Below are 19,132 nucleotides of genomic sequence, written 5' to 3' on the forward strand. Positions count from 1 at the left end.
CACATTTTTTAACACTACTGGTAACTATCATCACCGCCCACGCTGTTTTCATGTGCACAGAAAAAATACATCTTTATGTTTTTAGAGGGTTGGCCAGTGTTTCTTCCAGACTTTTTTCTCCGGGGGGGGCACTTGAAATTTTCGGGGGGGGGGGGGGCGGTAGACTTTCTTCGGGGGGGGGGGGCGCACTGTTAAAAGTATATATTTTCTATATAAATTATATAAATTTCATTTCGTTCGGGGGGGGGGGGGGCGGTGTAAAAAAAATTCGGGGACCAACTCCAAATACTCGCGAGTTCTGACCCCCGGTCTGATGAGACTTGTTAGCTAGGAAAGTAAACTTGAAAATGAAAAAAAAAACGAATGCATTACAGACCTCATAGGTTAACTCATTAAATACAAATTTCACTAGTAATAATTATGGTGGGGAAATCCCTTTCAATATTTTAATAACAAATATGGAAGAAAGAAAAAAAGAAAATCGTCATTAAAAATGTGAAATTTTTCAGTTGAGAATTCTACAAGTTTGGTGTACACATACTTTACAGAGAAAATTCTTCTGAGCCATATGGAGACTCTCTATGTGAACCTAGGTCATGTAGATTGTGATAGGGGTCAGGTAAGGACAGTCAACTAAACAGCACTGCCGGTGTAAATAGTTTAGAAACTGTCACTTTTTATCTACTTACTGAGATTAACATGTACAAAATTTTCGGTCTGCGGGCGAAGGAGGAAATATTTTCACGTTCAAATAATCTCTTCAAGTAAGTTATAATTTCGTCTTCTTTAACATGCAACCCCTCCCTCACATCCCTTCTGCTCTTCCCTCGTCCCACCCCTGATCCCCTCATCCCACACTCCCTCGCAACCCATCCCCCACCCCATCATTCACAACTGTCCTCACCTTTTAACCACTACCTCCCTTTACCCCCCACCCCTCTCCCACTACCCCCATTTACCCCCACCCGTTTCCCACTACCCCTTTACCCCCACCCCTTTCCCACTATCCCCCTTTACCCCCACCCCTTTCCCACTACCCTCTTTACATCCTCCCCTTTCCCACCACCCCCCTTTACTCACACCCCTTTCACAGACACAGGTGAACTCTACTTCACCTGCACCATGTCCCACCAATCACGAAACTTCATCATTCACATCCAAAAACTAGTCACACCTCAGCTTAAATATTTCTGTATTTTTAAATACATTGATTTCTTTCTATAACATTTTCTGAGCTCGATCCTCATATGAATAATACATGAGAAAAGTATTAAAACTAACGTCAAACTAGTATAACGAATTAGACCCAATCGCGTGTGTTGTGATTTCCCACCGTGCATTTTCTGTGACGGGAAAAAAATCATGTTATTCGTACCCGTACCACCCACATGGTATCTATTGCATTATCTTCTCAGCCAGCTAGGTATATCCAATTTGGTGAACATTTATTGCTTTATATTATACATAGAATAGTAAAGAAACTAAGTATTGGCCTAGATTCTAGATCTAGAAAGCTAGATTTAGTATCTACGGACATGTGAAAAAATGTCTTATGTCCCAAGTCTAGTTTATCCTTAGCTCTCGAATCTCTATAAATTCATTGTATTCTCTAATTAGACGATCTGTGAAGATAAAAAAGCAAAGATGCAAATCAGTTATTTAAGGAATAGAATATTTTTAAAAAGAAACTCAATTATTTTTTGTGTTTTTTTTTATTATATATTGTTATACGTTTTTCTTTTTGACTGATTTTTTTTTCGGCCTTAAAGCTTTTGTTTCGGTATAAATTGCCTTTTATTTGGATAAGTTCTTATACGTTTCAAGTGACGTCTTTTTTAGTCCCCGTAAAAGTCTTTAATTTCTATTTCATTAAATTGATTGTAAGAAATGCAAGAAAATTATGTTTTTACAATTTTTTTAATAAAATAATAATTTTTGCAATTTACTTTAAAAATAAATTAGCTTCTATGGTACAAGGACTGTTAAACAGACGACAAACGTATCAAACACTTGAAGCAGACGATAACAGTATCAAATACTTGAAGCAGACGATGACTGTATCAAACACTTGAAGTAGACGATGACTGTATCAAACACTTGAAGCAGACGATGACTGTATCAAACACTTGAAGCAGACGATGACTGTATCAAACATTTGAAGTAGACGATGACTGTATCAAACACTTGAAGCAGACGATGACTGTATCAAACACTTGAAGCAGACGATGACTGGTAGGCCACCATCCCGTCCACCTCTAACGTCTTTGGCCCCACCTGACTCAAGTTGGACCCGTCAAGCTCCAAACGATGGACGCCCCTGAACAAAACAAAAAACAATATTACAGGTATCTGTAGCCAAAGTTTCTTTCAGTCGAATCTCTCCCGGGGCTGGGGGATGATTATTCCCGACGAAATAGAAAAAAAATGTGGTCTATATTACATAAATAATATAAACTTTAACCAGTGTCCGTCCGTCTTCCCCCCCCCCTCACCCCATCAAAGACGAAGTAGACAGATGTCAGAAAGAAATCCGATTTGAAACTATGTATAATACAATTTAATAGAGATATGCAGTACTTGTCTGTCAGTAAACGGTAGTAGGTCTATAACATACATTTCTCAGTAAAAAATATCATATGTACATTTCGACACTACATATTCGCTGTGTTGCCAATATTGTATAACTAATGAAAATTTAAACACTACACACTCTCTGTGTTGTCACTATTGTGTAACTAATAAAAATTTACGCACTACACACTCTCTGTGATGCCACTATTGTGTAACTAGTAAAAATTTACGCACTACACGCTCTCTGTGTTGTCACTATTGTGTAACTAATAAACAATTACACACTATACGCTCTCTGTGTTGTCACTATTGTGTAACTAATAAACAATTACACACTACACGCTCTCTGTGTTGTCACTATTGTGTAACTAATAAACAATTACACACTACACGCTCTCTGTGTTGTCACTATTGTGTAACTAATAAACAATTACACACTACACGCTCTCTGTGTTGTCACTATTGTGTAACTAATAAACAATTACACACTACACGCTCTCTGTGTTGTCACTATTGTGTAACTAATAAACAATTACACACTACACACTCTCTGTGTTGCCACTATTGTGTAACTAATTAAAATTTACACACTACACACCCGCTGTGTTGATCGCTGAAAAAAATATGTGATGACGTCAGAGCAAAGCCAAGAAACTGGACGCTATCGTCAGCAAACAGCAACTTCCGGTTGTTGCCGTCACTGTCCATCACCTCGATTCTATGGGTGCCAGCATCACAGAAGTAAAGTTGTCTAGCTGCCAAAAACAGGACAATTAGCTTAAGACATGATTCCTATACAACTATGGTGAGGCTATAGAAATTAGTTTGTTTTGTTAGAACAATAAATATAAAACTAAGTTAGGGCTACAACAATATTCAAACACGATATTGTCAGAGAATGTAATGTACCAGTATTAATATAACCATGTAATTATTGCAGAAGTCAGTGTAAGATTAATCTATAGTGAAATTATTAAAAAGTTGATAAAACCTTTTAAAAATGGTATCGCTAAAATATTGACACATGAAATAATTTATTTTTTCTATCTAAATGACACTTTATTATAAAAACTCATCTCCTTTATGTTTTAAAACAGGGGTCTCCAAACTACGGCTCTGTCCTCTCATCCGGCCCGCGGATATCTTTTGTTCACGGAAAAAACGTTTGTTGATAATGGCTGAGGAACTTTGCCCAGAAAAATCAAAGACATGCCTGGAAGAAACTGGCCCCCGAACTGGAATTTGATAGTTAATGTGGCCCTCGGACTGAAAAGTTTGGAGACCCCTAATCTAAACGTAGCAAGGTACTTATATATTACTAAGATACAGATACCAACTTTTCTGATCAAAGGCCAAGGCCACGGGTTGAAGCAGCATGGTCGAAGCAAGAACCTGCCTGTTGTTGCCTTCATAATCAGTGCTCTCTATGCTGGCGCCTGCCCCAACGGTCGACCAGTAGACCGTCCTGAGGATGGTTTAGTTTCAGATTAAAGATTGTAGTGTTGCTCTACTAGACGGTTTAGTCTCAGGTTATAGATTGTAGAATCTTGCTGTACTAGACGGTTTAGTCTCTTTGTAGTCTTGCTGTACAGGAGTCTACACAAACTCTGCCAGTTACATGTGCATATCCGTGCTTCGCCATGGTAAATCTTTTTTAAATGTACCTACATGGGAACAGAACAAAACTAAACACAACACGAACACAACACGAACACAACACAAAGAAAACATAAACACAACACAAACAGAAAAGAATACACAAACACAAAAGAAAACAGAAACACAACACAAACAAAAAAGAAAAATAAACACAAAAGAAAAGATTTATACTACACAAACACAAAAGAAAACAAAAACAATGCAAACACAAACGAAAACACAAACCCAACACATAAACATAAACACAAAACAAAAAGCAAATGCAAATAAAAACACACATAAAAACATAAACGCATAGTGCTCACAGTCTAGCCCGTGTCGCGAAACCGCACCCTATTCAGTGAATGGCTATAAAACCCCTCGCAAACCGAAAGATAGAATTATAATTAGTAAACATTATGTTCAGTGTATAAAAATAAATGAAAGGCAGTATTTAAAATATCCGTGTTTTACCTACCATCATGCACTTTATCAATTCATGCATTTTTAAGTACTTAAAATTATAAAAATTCGCAATAAAGTTTCATAACTAAAACCATTGCGCACGTATTGAACATGATGACGCGTGCATGATGTTACGGAATAGTTGATTAAAAATTATAATTAGTAAACAGTAGGCCTACGTTCAGTGAATAAAATAAAAATAAATAAAAGATAGCCTTTTATCAATCAATGCTAATTATAAAACTCCAACAATAATGTCCTCTTACACGTCTGCAGAATTTACATTCACATTTTGATAATTATATTATTCCAACAATAATTCCCTCTTGGAGATTTTGCATTCACCGTTTTTTCAATTAGCGTGAGTTGAATTTATTTTAAAATTACCTCCCCTTGGCATAGCTATTAAAAGATTTTAATTAATTAGTTTTTTCGACCCTACTGTTATGAAAATGTATCCACTTTTTCTAGGAATCTAAACGAAAATTATATTTGACATTGATCCGTCTAATATGTTTTAGCGTGTATTTAATAATTTCTTCACGTTATTCGAAAGTGTAAAAACTGTCGTAACTATAAAATAAATTTATGTCGTTATGTAAACAACCCCTACTCTATTATTTATAATAAGTCAATGCGATGCAATGTAAAAGCACTGCTTGGTGCGATGTTTATTTTAATGGTTTAAAATCTATAGCTATGGCGGAAGTAAGGGAGGACTGACACACTACCAGCAGCGTTATATATATATATATATATATATATATATATATATATATATATATATATATTGGAATAACTTAATTATATGTATTATATCAAATTTGAAGCCCTGTTTCAACTTTTCGGCGATTTCCGGTAATCGGAAAAGGAACTTATTCTACTTTAGGTTAGTCAAAAGCCTATTTCACATGTAGAAGATTTTTTTTTCTGTCAAATTTTGAATAATTTCCGGTGACCGGAAGCAGTACTTTACCCTATTTCCAATTTCTCTGAAAACGCACATAAATTTATTTTTAACTTGATTCCTTTTTATCTTTCTTTATAAATACTAGCTGTCTCGGCAAGGCCCTGCACTGGCCTATGTGAAAAAAAATACATCTGTAAAGGACCATGACTTGTGTGTTTATTAAGCAGTATATACCCGGCTTTGCCGTTTGAGACAATAAAATATAACCCTACACCTAAGCCTTACTCTAACTCTAAATTTAACCTAACCACAACTAATACCTAAACTCTAACGCAAACACAAACACAAACACAAAGATCGTTGTGATAGAACCACCAACTCACTGGTTGGTCTGGTCTAAGGTCACAGCGTGAGGCTCGTCATCCAGCGAGACGACAGGTTCAAGGTCGGTGCCAGTCGTGTAGGCTCTGGTGATGTTTCTGTTGGTGGCGTCAGTCATAAACAGGATGTTCCTCGAGGAGTCAACGGCGATACCATTCACAAGAGCTGTCACAGAACAGGGCGAAGTGTTAGTGGTGTTTAACTTCATAAACGTAACTGTAAGTAATGATGTTAAACTTCACCAGTCATTTAACCAATTCTTTTTATATATTGAAAAAATAATTTGTATGAATGAAACAAGTTAAAACAAAATCACACAAACAGTGACAAAAGATGCTCTAGTTAAACATAACATCAGGGAGCTTATAGAAAAGTTAAAGATGACTGGACAAAACAAAAGTTAGCGAGAGAACTCACGCGGACAAGCGACTGACCTTGAACCCTCATGACTGGGTAGACGGGTCCTGTAGTCCTGACGTCTTGGCACCAGATCTCCGAGTACACGCCATCAGACGAGTTGACGTAGACAAGGTTATAGACCCGGTGGTACATGGGCTCGAATGTCAAGGCCACAGGTCTGATGGAGTCAGCCAAGCGAGACGAATACAGCAAAGTGTAGCTGGTCGATCCAAAGGTTTAATGGGTCAGTGGAGTGTGTCTCATAGGTCTCTATCAACGTATCTTAACGTGTCTATCAACTCACTGAAAGGTGTCTTTCAACTCACCTAAATGTGTCCTTATCACCTCACCTAAATGTGTCTACCACCTCACCAAGTTGTGTCTATCAACTGACCTAAACGTGTCCAGGTCCATGCGCACTATACCGCCTCTATACGTCCTGTCTGCCAACAACAAAATGTTATCCAAGATTCCGGCTGGTGAAAAAAACACAGGATTAAAAAATCTCATCAAGGATGAAATTGGATAAAAAAAATTCATAAAAAACGTTTTAATAACAAGCTTTTATGTAATGATGCACTAAAAAGTAGAAAATAAATTATAGACTACTATTTAAATAACTATAAAGAAAAGCGTGGGTCACTTTAGTATCTATTGGATACCTTTACTAATGTTAAGGAAGACACCCACGCTTTTCTTTATAGTTATTTAAATAGTAGTCTATAATTTATTTTCTACTTTTTAGTGCATCATTACATAAAAGCTTGTTATTAAAACGTTTTTTATGAATTTTTTTTTCAGTACTTTACATGTTTTATCTACAATAGAGTTACATGACTAAAAATCATTGCGCGCCTACTGAATATCACGTTCAGTAGGCGCGCAATGGTTTTTGAACGCAGCCATTACGTGGTCGTGATGGCGCAGCTATTGATGACGCGTGTGGTGTGGTTGGCTAGACATGCCTACTAATTCGGTCCAAATTTTAATTAATTCATAAAAAATCAATTAGGCATCCAATTAAGTCAAATTTAGTTTCAGATTGCATTGTCTTCATGTCTTGACCCACGTGCCAACTGTGAATCGTATCGGTCAAGTAGAAGTTTCCGAATTTTCACTCCTGCGTTTCCGTCTAGACAGACAGACTGTCGACTGACGAGGAAGTGAGTTAAATAAAAGCTTGTAAAAAAATTCATAAAAAACGTTTTAATAACAAGCTTTTATGTAATGATGCACTAAAAAGTAGAAAATAAATTATAGACTACTATTTAAATAACTATAAAGAAAAGCGTGGGTCACTTTAGTATCTATTGGATACCTTTACTAATGTTAAGGAAGACACCCACGCTTTTCTTTATAGTTATTTAAATAGTAGTCTATAATTTATTTTCTACTTTTTAGTGCATCATTACATAAAAGCTTGTTATTAAAACGTTTTTTATGAATTTTTTTTCAGTACTTTACATGTTTTATTTACAATAGAGTTACATGACTAAAAACCATTGCGCGCCTACTAAACATCACGTTCAGTAGGCGCACAATGGTTTTTGAACGCAGCCATTACGTGATGGCGCAGCTATTGAAGGTGATGACGCGTGTGGTGTGGTTGGCTAGACATGCCTACTAATTCGGTCCAAACTTTAATTAATTCATAAAAAATTAATTAGGCATCCAATTAAGTCAAATTTAGATTCAGATTGCATTGTCTTCATGTCTTGACCCACGTGCCAACTGTGAATCGTATCGGTCAAGTAGAACTGTCCGAATTTTCACTCCTGCGTTTCCGTCTAGACTGACGACTTACGACAGACAGAGGAAGTGAGTTAAATAAAAGCTTGTAAAAAAACAAGTCAAATTCAAGTCACACAGTACACAGAGACACATGTCTGCTTCTATGACATTAAAAATCGGTTAAAGATGACAGAATTTGGAAACAGGGGGGGGGGGGGGGTTTATTGTCCTCATTTAATACTGTCGGTAGCTATAGATGGTCGCAGTCCATGGAGGGTCGTTTTTACCCAACTATCATCTGTTAACTTTGGCAGATCCATTAATCGGTTTTTACTGTGTCAACTCGTTACATTATTCAATGTCGAAACACTGCCATAACACTCTCTTTGAATACAAGCCACTTGTACTCACCGAATACACACACAGTACCTACCACAGTACTCACTGAATACACATAGCACCTGCAACAGTACCCACTGAATACACACAGCACCTGCCACAGTACTCACCGAATACACACACAGTACCTACCACAGTACTCACTCAATACACATAGCACCTGCCACAGTACTCACTGAATACACACAGCACCTGCCACAGTACTCACTGAATACACACAACACCTGCGAGAATACTCACTGAATACATACAGCACCTGCCACAGCACTCACTGAATACATACAGCACCTGCCACAGTACTCACTGAATACACACAGCACCTGCCACAGTACTCACTCAATACACACAGCACCTGACACAGAACTCACTCAATACACACATCACCTGCCACAGTACTCACTGAATACAAACAACACCTGCCACAGTACTCACTGAATACATACAACATCTGCCACAGTACTCACTGAATACACACAACACCTGCCACAGTACTCACTGAATACACACAACACATGCCACAGTACTCACTTAATACACACACCACTTGCCACAGTACTTAGTGAATACACACACCACCTGCCACAGTACTCACTAAATAAACACAGCACCTGCCACAGAACTCACTGAATTAACACAGCACCTGCCACCGTACTCACTGAATACACACACCACCTGCCACAGTACTCACTCAATACACACAGCACCTGACACAGAACTCACTCAATACACACATCACCTGCCACAGTACTCACTGAATACAAACAACACCTGCCACAGTACTCACTGAATACATACAACATCTGCCACAGTACTCACTGAATACACACAACACCTGCCACAGTACTCACTGAATACACACAACACATGCCACAGTACTCACTTAATACACACACCACTTGCCACAGTACTTAGTAAAAAAACACACCACCTGCCACAGTACTCACTAAATAAACACAGCACCTGCCACAGAACTCACTGAATTAACACAGCACCTGCCACCGTACTCACTGAATACACACAGCACATGCCACAGTACTCACTGTGATTGCACACAACACCTGCACTCTCCAGGGTGGGGCAGGCGTGCAGGCTCCAGTCGCCAGCAGACAGTGCACAGTCCAGCAGATGGTCCTCGTCACCCTGACAGGTCAGCCCGTCCAGGTTGGCCACGCCCAGCCCCGTCCCCGCAGTGCTCACGTTCACGGCCTTGGAACCTTCTCTGGAAACGTTTTCAATGATTGGTCAGCACAACGTGAATATTGAATCTGTTTCACATATTTGTCTGCCTAAACTAAGCTACTATAAACAGGGTTTCTTTCAGACATTTTCCCGGGGTGGGAGCTCTTGAAACTTTGGAAGGGGGCGGTGTATTGCTTCGGGGGGGGGGGGGGGAGAGATGGCAGATGCCTGAAAGCAAGACCGGCCGTAACCTACTGCCTCACTGACCTACTGTAGCCCATCATGTGACAAGCAACTTGGGCAGCGTCATCATCCCAGCCGTTGACGCAGAGAGTCGACCAGACGCCGTTAACAAAGACCTCGACCTGACCCATCACAGCTAGCCTGACGTACGTGTTGTTCTTGTCGACGCTTTCAGGGACCACGACATCAGGTTCTACAAGAGGGTTGGATATCAGATCATTGACCAAACATTCAAATCATGGAGAGTTGGATAACGTATCTCAGACAAAACATTAAGACCATTTTGGGTTTGATAACAGATCACATACAAAACATTCAAATCATGGAGAGTTGGATAAGGTATCTCTTACAAAACATTCAAATCAAGGAGAATTCTATAACAGATCTAAGACCAAACATTCAAATCATGGAGAGTTGGATCACGTATCTCAGACAAAACATTAAGACCATTTTGGGTTTGATAACAGATCACATACAAAACATTCAAATCATGGAGAGTTGGATAACAGATCACAGAGAAAACATTCAAATCATGGAGAGTTGGATAACAGATCACAGAGAAAACATTCAAATCATGGAGAGTTGGATAACAGATTACAGAGAAAACATTCAAATCATGGAGAGTTGGATAAGGTATCTCAGACAAAACATTAAGATAATTTTGGGTTTGATAACAGATGTCAGACCAACCATACATACCTTTAACCCACCAAACATTTATTATGTATTCTAACCCATGCTTAACACTGACTAGCCCTAATTAACCAAAACTTCAACCCATCTATCCTTAACTCCCGTGCAAGTTAAAACTTACTTAATGGTAACCTCGTTAACCATACTCTACCCTCAAGTTACCTTAACCTCACCAAACCTCAGTTTAACCAAATTTGAACCCCACCTAACCTTACCTCCCCCCCCCAAGCTTACTACCACCTAACCATAACTACACGACTAACTTGTGCCACAAATCTCCCTGTTACACTCGTCAGTTCTGCAACATTTCCTGCAGGTCGTGACGTCAGTAACGGCTCCGGTATCTTCTCTCTTGCCTATGATCACAGACCCAGCCAGCTGGTCACAGAACTGTAGAGGAAGTAGAGTTGTGCCAGCAAAAGGTCTCTGTCCTGGTCAGCATTAAGTGTAAGCCGGTAAATTGTACATTGACCTGTAAAGAAGTACTTTTTAGCCCGGTAAAATTGGTGTGTTTTTAACGCTCTCAGTCCAATTGTATCCCGGCTAGTTTCAAGGTCACGCATGTTGGTGAGTAGTAGAAGTGTCGTGCTGGGCGTTTTCTTTGTGGCTCGAGTGAACCGTCACTGTGCACTATCTGCTCGCTAATTTCTATTTGACTGCTAGCCACAACTTATGTCTATTCCCTCGTTGACTGCTGTCTATAACTGATGTTTTATTTTTAATTGGACGCCAGCGAGAAAAGTCTCAAATGTATTTGAGAGGTCCATAAATTAATTTAAAAATCGTGCACGGCTTAGTTACAATTAAAATGGTTATAAAATCCTGCCTGTCTGGTTTTTTTTCGGACTTAACTAAAGATTGGATGTATTTGATGTTTTTAATATTTTCGGTAACTAAATAAAATAAAAAAAAAAAAGCAAAAACAATTTGGTTTTCACGTGTAATGGTGACATAAACAATGGCATCCTGCTATTCGATAGGTCGCCATAAATTTTATTGTACACATTGTAAGCTAAAAAAAGAAAAACTAGGTCATGGGGTTTAAATTTGCATTGTTCTTTATAAACTTGATCTGCAAAGTTTTGTAAACAAAAAAAAAACTATAAAATGGGGCTGTCAGAAATCGATCACGGAGTTCCTGTACAGCCAATCAATGTTTGTCTTACGAAAGTGAAACATTGGGTTATAACTTAGGATTGATGAAAATAAATAGAAATGTAGCCTTAAACTCAACAAATTATTTTCAAGTTCTCTGGATCTGCAACTTTTATAGCATTGATTCTAAAAATATTAAATTTCTGAATTTATTTTAGGCTTAATCTTTTAAGTTTTTAATAAAATTGTATCTTTTATTATTTTTACGGTCCTAAATCTAAAAAAGCACATTTTTATTCCATGTCAACAACATTACGGAAGGATTTTCGTCAACTCACTGGTGTCCATTATTAAATCAACAATCTTTCCTCAATCGCTGCATCAATTGTAAACCAAATATAAAAACCTACCACAGCGTCTTGACAAGACAGAAAATATAAACTGTTATTTCTCTCTGTTACTTTCACCTCAGCATAACACAGCTGAAATGATAAAAGAAAACATCTTTGGACAAAAAACGATCAGTGACATAATAAAGTGGTTTTTAAAGACTGTACTCAGTCCTTATAAATTAAGGCTTCTCTACTGGTTGTATTAGCGGGCAGGTCGAATTTCTTGTAAGACTTGCCAAATAAAAAGTTGTTATGTTTAATCACACTAGGTAATGTGGCTATTTAACAATAGCTTCTTGCGTGTGAGTGAAGTGTGGTTGTATGTGTGGTGGGGGTGGGGTGTAAAACTATGTATGATCTAGCTACAGCTTGACCGCTTCAATTAGTTGGTCATATAGATCTAGCTACAGCTTGAGCGCTTCAACTCGTTAGTCATATAGATCTAGCTACAGCTTGACCGCTTCAACTAGCTGGTCATATAGATCTAGCTACAGCTTGACCGCTTCAACTAGTTGGTCATATAGATCTACCTACAGCTTGACCGCTTCAACTAGTTGGTCATATAGATCTAGCTACATCTTGACCGCTACAATTAGTTGGTCATATAGATCTAGCTACAGCTTGACCGCTTCCATTAGTTGGTCATATAGATCTAGCTACAGCTTGACCGCTTCAACTAGTTGGTCATATAGATCTAGCTACAGCTTGACCGCTTCTATTAGTTGGTCATATAGATCTAGCTACAGCTTGACTGCTTCAAATAGTTGTTTTACAGATCTAGCTACAGCTTGACCGCTTCAACTAGTTGGTCATATAGATCTAGCTACAGCTTGACCGCTTCTATTAGTTGGTCATATAGATCTAGCTACAGCTTGACTGCTTCAAATAGTTGTTTTACAGATCTAGCTACAGCTTGACCGCTTCAACTAGTTTGTCATATAGATCTAGCTACAGCTTGACCACTTCAACTAGTTGGTCATATATATCTAGCTACACTTGACCGCTTCCATTAGTTGGTCATATAGATCTAGCTACAGCTTGACCACTTCAACTAGTTGGTCATATAGATCTAGCTACAGCTTGACCGCTTCAACTAGTTGGTCATATAGATCTAGCTACAGCTTGACCGCTTCAACTAGTTGGTCATATAGATCTAGCTACAGCTTGACCATTTCACTTAGTTGGTCATATAGATCTAGCTACAACTTGACCGCTCTAATGATGCCGCCGTTACTAACAGTGTGAACATCATGCCACAATTGATCTGGCCACATGAAACTTTACCTGGTTGGTCGAGCACTTGGTCCGTGTGTAGCACAGGCCTGGGTCATCAACACCCTGGCAGTACATGCAGGTAAATGTTGTCTCTGTGGGCAACATCAGGTTAACTTAGGTTTAACATGAGGCAACATCGGGTTAACTTAGGTTTAACATGGGGCAACATAAGGTTAACTTAGGTAGGTTTAACGTTGTGATGCAGCAGGTTACTTAGGTAGGTTTAACATGGGGCAACATCAGGTTACTTAGTTAGGTTTAACGTGGGGCAACACTAGGTTAACTTAGGTAGGTTTAACATGGGGAAACATCGGGTTAACTTTGGTAGGTTTAACATGGGGCACATAGGGTTAACTTAGGTAGGTTTAGCGTTGGGATACAGTAGGTTAACTTAGGTAGGTTTAACATGAGGCAACATCAGGTTAACTTAGGTAGGTTTAACATGGGGCACATCGGGTTAACTTAGGTGGGTTTAACATGGTGCAACATCAGGTTAACTTAGGTAGGTTTAACATGGGGCAACATCAGGTTAACTTTGGTAGGTTTAACATGGGGCACATAGGGTTAACTTAGGTAGGTTTAGCGTTGGGATACAGTAGGTTAACTTAGGTAGGTTTAACGTTGGGATGCAGCAGGTTAACTTTGGTAGGTTTAACATGGGGCAACAGTAGGTTAACTTAGGTAGGTTTAAAATGAGGCAACATCAGGTTAACTTAGGTAGGTTTAACATTGGACAACATTAGGTAAACTTTGGTAGGTTTAACATGGGACAACATTAGGTAAACTTAGGTATGTTCAACATGAGGCAACATCAGGTTAACTTAGGTAGGTTTAACATGGGGCACATCGGGTTAACTTAGGTAGGTTTAACGTTGGGATGCAGCAGGTTAACTTTGGTAGGTTAACATGGGGCAATAGTAGGTTAACTTAGGTAGGTTTAACGTTGTGATGCAGCAGGTTAACTTTGGTAGGTTTAACATGGGGCAACATCGGGTTAACTTAGATAGGTTTAACACACACATGTGGCAAAATAAGATTAACTCAGGTATGTTTAACATGAGACAACATAAGGTTAACTTAGGTAGGTTTAACATGGGGCAATATAAGTTTAACTTAGATAGGTTTAAAGTTGGACAACATTCTCCAACATAAATACAAGGTAACCATAGATTTTATGATGACCACTTACCATCCAACGCCGACATACACTGAACCAGCAATACAGCAACAACAAGATATGAACATCCCATCTTGACTACAGCGGTACTGACAGATCTAGTTCCTCGAGACTTTAAAACAACAGATGAATTGATAGCAGGCTATAGAACTAGTTCAAGTAGGCCACCGAAAGTTCTAGATAGTAACTTTTTTTTTCTTTTTCTTAGAGCGCTTGTATAGCTTACCTAGGAGTAGCAGAAAAGATAAAAAGATCTAAATAAATCTTTTTTTCACCCATCCCTCCCCTCGATATAACATAGACACAAACCATCTCGACCAGTGTTTCTTCCAGACTTTTTTCTCCGGGGGTGGGGGGGAAGGCACTTGAAATTTTCGGGGGGGGGGGGGTGGGGCGGTAGACTTTCCTCGGGGGTGGACACTGTTAAAAGTATATATTTTCTATATAAATTATATAAATTTTATTTCGTTCGGGGGGGGGGGGGGGTTAGAATATTTTCGGGGGGGGGGGGGGGGAAGAGATGCCTGGAAGAAACTCTGATCTCGACCATCACATTTTTAACACTGCTGGCAACTATCATCACAGCCCACGCTGTTTTCATGTGACTAGTAATAGTTATGGTGGGGAAATCCGTTTCAATATTTTAATAAAAAATGGAAGAAAGTAAAAGTAAAATGGTCATTAAAAATGTGAAATTTTCAGTTGAGAATTTTACAAGTGGTGTACACATACTTTACAGAGCAATTCTTCTGAGCCATATGGAGACTCTCTATGTGATCCCAGGAAAGGTAGATTATGATAAGGGTCAGGCAAGGACAGTCAACTAAACAGCACTGCCGGTGTAAATAGTTTAGAAACTGTCACTTTTTATCTACGTATCTATCCCCCCTTCAGCATCTTACCCAACCACCCCACCTCTTTCCCAAAACCCCCCACCCCCTGCCACCCCCTTTCCAAAACCCCCCACCCCCTGCCACCCCCTTTCTCAAAACCCCCCACCCCCTGCCACCCCCTTTCCCAAAACCCCCCACCCCCTGCCACCCCCTTTCCCAAAACCCCCCACCCCCTGCCACCCCCTTTCCCAAAACCCCCCACCCCCTGCCAACCCCTTTCCCAAACCCCCCCACCCCCTGCCACCCCCTTTCCCAAAACCCCCCCAATCCCTGCCACCCCCTTTCCCAAAACCCCCCACCCCCTGCCACCCCCTTTCCCAAAACCCCCCACCCCCTGCCACCCCCTTTTCCAAAACCCCCCACCCCCTGCCACCCCCTTTTCCAAAACCCCCCACCCCCTGCCACCCCCTTTTCCAAAACCCCCCACCCCCTGCCACCCCCTTTTCCAACCCCCCCCCCCACACCCCCTGCCACCCCCTTTTCCAAAACCCCCCAACCCCTGCCACCCCCCTTTTCCAAAACCCCCCACCCCCTGCCACCCCTTTTCCAAAACCCCCCACCCCCTGCCACCCCCTTTTCCAAAACCCCCCACCCCCTGCCACCCCCTTTTCCAAAACCCCCCACCACCCCCTTTCCCAAAACCCTCCACCCCCTGCCCCCCCCCCCCTTTCCCAAACCCCCCACCCCCTGCCACCCCTTTCCCAAACCCCCCCACCCACCCCCTTTCCCAAACCCCCCTCAACCCCTGCCAGCCCCTTTCCCAAACCCCCCCCCACCACCCCCTTTCCCAAAACCCTTCCGCCCCCTGCCACCCCCTTTCCCAAAACCCCCCACCCTCTGCCACCCCCTTTCCCAAAACCCCCCACCCCCTGCCACCCCCTTTCCCAAAACCCCCTCTCCTTTTCACCCCCCAAGCCCCCTCCCCTTTCCTTTTCCAACCCATCACCAAAACCCCTAATCCTTTCCACCCCTTCCCCAAAACCCCCACCCCTTTCCAACCATCCCCAAAACCCCCACCCCTCTCCGACCCTTCCCCAAAACCCCCACCACCCCCCACCACTTCACAGACCCCCACCCCTTTACCCCTTCCCACTGCCCCCAACATTCCACACAGCCCCACCCTTTTCACAATACCCATTTTTCAGCCATTACCCACTGCCCTCACTTTCCAACCCTCCATTCCCCCTGCCCTACCCCACTACCCACATCCCAACTAACCCCCCTTTCCCCACTACTCCCCCCCCCCTTTCTTACTTCCTAACCCAGTTTGATCACAAAATGGGGTCCTCTTTAGTAATTGATAGCTTATACGTCATTAAACCAACATTCTATTTGACGTACACTTTCGAACCACGTTTATATTTTTACAAGCACGATCTTGAGATCACTTATTTGTTGCATGTTGATTTCTGTAATGCTGGACATGTGGCATGAACGACGGTCCCAGGCCAGCAGTTGTCCCCTGAACTTCTGACATCCTGTACACATTGACATCCTGATGTTGCTTGTTGTACACATCGACATCCTGATGTTGTCTGTACACATTGACATCCTGGTGTTGCCTGTACACATTGACATCCTGGTGTTGCCTGTACATACACATTGACATCCTGGTGTTGCCTGTACACATTGTCATCCTGATGTTGCCTGTACACATTGTCATCCTGATGTTGCCTGTACACATTGTCATCCTGATGTTGCCTGTACACATTGTCATCCTGATGTTGCCTGTACACATTGTCATCCTGATGTTGCCTGTACACATTGTCATCCTGATGTTGCCTGTACACATTGACATCCTGATGTTGCATGTACACATTGTCATCTTGATGTTGCATGTACACATTGACATACTGATGTTGCCTGTACACATTGACATCCTGATGTTGCCTGTACACATTGACATACTGATGTTGCCTGAACACATTGACATACTGATGTTGCCTGAACACATTGACATCCTGATGTTGTCTATACACATTGACATCCTGATCTTGCCTGTACACATTGACATCTTGATGTTGCCTGTACACATTGACATCTTGATGTTAGGTGACATCCTGTCCATTGTCTATATGAAAAAAAAAGAAAACCAAAAACAAATGAGTGTTGTAACACATCAAGTCAAGCGAGAAATTAAAATGTTTGAGCTCTCATACTGGGCTGTGATACCATGGGTTTGTGGGTGTGTGGGTTCAACTGGACAATGTGATACTTTCTGTAGATCTATGACGCCCCCGACATCTCTCTGGGGATTATCCATCCATGACGTCTACCACCCCCCAAGTGATCACGAGTCAATTTTCGACAAGCCTCCGCCCCCCCACCCCCCACCGATGTAAAAAAAAATTATTAAACCTCTCAAAAATTTACTTCCAATTTACTAAAACAATAACATGTATTATACCTATTATTACAACTAAACAACAACTGTTGAATCTAGAGTGTAGAGAGTACAATCTGTATGTATTGGACTTCAAATTATAAATAGTCTTTATTTAGATGATTTCTTATTAACAACCAAAACCCCATGTTAAGTATGTAATAGGGGGGGGGTTGCTAAAAGTAATAATCTCTGTACACGTTGGATGAATATTAATAATATAATTGTATATCAGCATTATAAAATTAATAAACGGGGGGGGGGGGGGGGGGAATCAGAAGGTGAGAGGACACGCTTTTCCAATAATGTTAGACACTAATTTTTTTTTTAAAAATGCAAATTTCATTTTAATAAAAGTTAACCAATCTATGCCAACTCAATGTTAACCGTGTTCGTTAATTAAATGGCTGTTGTTGTTTTTTTTTAAAATAAAGTCTTGAGAGTATTGGTAGGCTGAGTGTTGGCATTTTAAGTGTTGGATCCCGCATTTTGGCGACCATGTGTAAAGTTGAGGAAGGGGATGGGGAAAATATCGTTTAAAAATCATGACGATATATTTTTTTTTGCCCACTGTATGGAATAAATCCAGAGCCTTATGTACATGTGTCTACACAAGTTGTTTTGTTCTGACCCCCACCTCCTCCTCACTCCATCTGGACGTAACAAATGGATGACCCCCCCCCCCCCCCCAACCATAGACAAAACTTCCAGATGCTAGGGAGGGTTGTACACAAAATGTCGATCCTCAACAATCTAACGATCCATACATTATTATGAATATATATATATATATATATAATATATATATATATATATATATATAATATATATATATATATATATATATATATATATATATATATATATATATATATATATATATATATATATATATATAAATATATATATATATGTATATATATATATATGTATATATATTATATATGTATATATATATATATGTATATGTATATATATATATATATATATATATATATATATATATATATATATATATATATATATATATATATATATATATATATATATATATATATATATATGTATATACAACATACACATGTACATACCACGTCTGTAAGCAGCCCTCCGCCCCCACAAACAAAAACTGTGTGTCCTCATGAGACAGAAGTTTCTAGAACAGTTCGACCCACATTTGAGGGCAACATTTGAGGACAATATTTCAGGACACAAAGATGTCATTTCCACATTTCTGATGACGTCAACATTATGACAAATCTGTAGAGAGAAATGACAACACTTTATACTGAGGTAATGAAATCAGAA

The 19,132-nt window shown here is 40.0% G+C and overlaps 2 protein-coding genes across 2 annotated transcripts; both read right to left on the reverse strand.

Annotated features, from left to right (window-relative positions):
• Window positions 1–2,002: 2,002 nt before the first annotated feature.
• LOC131934152 (low-density lipoprotein receptor-related protein 5-like) lies at window positions 2,003–9,570 on the reverse strand. The gene is made up of 6 exons (XM_059290478.1): window positions 9,535–9,570; window positions 6,400–6,840; window positions 5,968–6,130; window positions 3,909–4,036; window positions 3,170–3,326; window positions 2,003–2,317 (listed from the first exon to the last, which is right to left on the reverse strand). Exons 2-6 carry the CDS (start codon window positions 6,515–6,517, stop codon window positions 2,206–2,208), a joined length of 678 nt encoding a protein of 225 aa, XP_059146461.1. The 5' UTR covers window positions 6,518–6,840; window positions 9,535–9,570; the 3' UTR covers window positions 2,003–2,205.
• A 1,274-nt stretch (window positions 9,571–10,844) lies between these two features.
• On the reverse strand, window positions 10,845–14,814 carry LOC131934167 (uncharacterized). The gene is made up of 4 exons (XM_059290481.1): window positions 14,561–14,814; window positions 13,381–13,463; window positions 12,115–12,186; window positions 10,845–10,999 (listed from the first exon to the last, which is right to left on the reverse strand). Exons 1-4 carry the CDS (start codon window positions 14,619–14,621, stop codon window positions 10,868–10,870), a joined length of 348 nt encoding a protein of 115 aa, XP_059146464.1. The 5' UTR covers window positions 14,622–14,814; the 3' UTR covers window positions 10,845–10,867.
• Between the last annotated feature and the right edge of the window lie 4,318 nt (window positions 14,815–19,132).

This window comes from Physella acuta, unplaced genomic scaffold (genome assembly GCF_028476545.2).
Source record: "Physella acuta isolate Inbredline_101_S28 unplaced genomic scaffold, ASM2847654v3 ptg000108l, whole genome shotgun sequence".
Classification (NCBI taxonomy): domain Eukaryota; kingdom Metazoa; phylum Mollusca; class Gastropoda; family Physidae; genus Physella; species Physella acuta.

Excerpts from the sequence above, each read along its gene's own strand:
- LOC131934152 (XM_059290478.1), bottom strand. The coding sequence starts at position 6,517 with ATGTACCACCGGGTCTATAACCTTGTCTACGTCAACTCGTCTGATGGC. Across the intron at positions 6,131-6,399 it reads CCCAGTCATGAGGGTTCAAG|CTCTTGTGAATGGTATCGCC; the intron begins GTCAGTCGCTTG and ends GTTCTGTGACAG. Across the intron at positions 3,327-3,908 it reads CTTGGCCTTTGATCAGAAAA|CTAGACAACTTTACTTCTGT; the intron begins GTTGGTATCTGT and ends TGTTTTTGGCAG.
- LOC131934167 (XM_059290481.1), bottom strand. The coding sequence starts at position 14,621 with ATGGGATGTTCATATCTTGTTGTTGCTGTATTGCTGGTTCAGTGTATG. Across the intron at positions 13,464-14,560 it reads GTGTATGTCGGCGTTGGATG|AGACAACATTTACCTGCATG; the intron begins GTAAGTGGTCAT and ends TGTTGCCCACAG. Across the intron at positions 11,000-12,114 it reads TGTCTTGTCAAGACGCTGTG|TTCTGTGACCAGCTGGCTGG; the intron begins GTAGGTTTTTAT and ends CTTCCTCTACAG.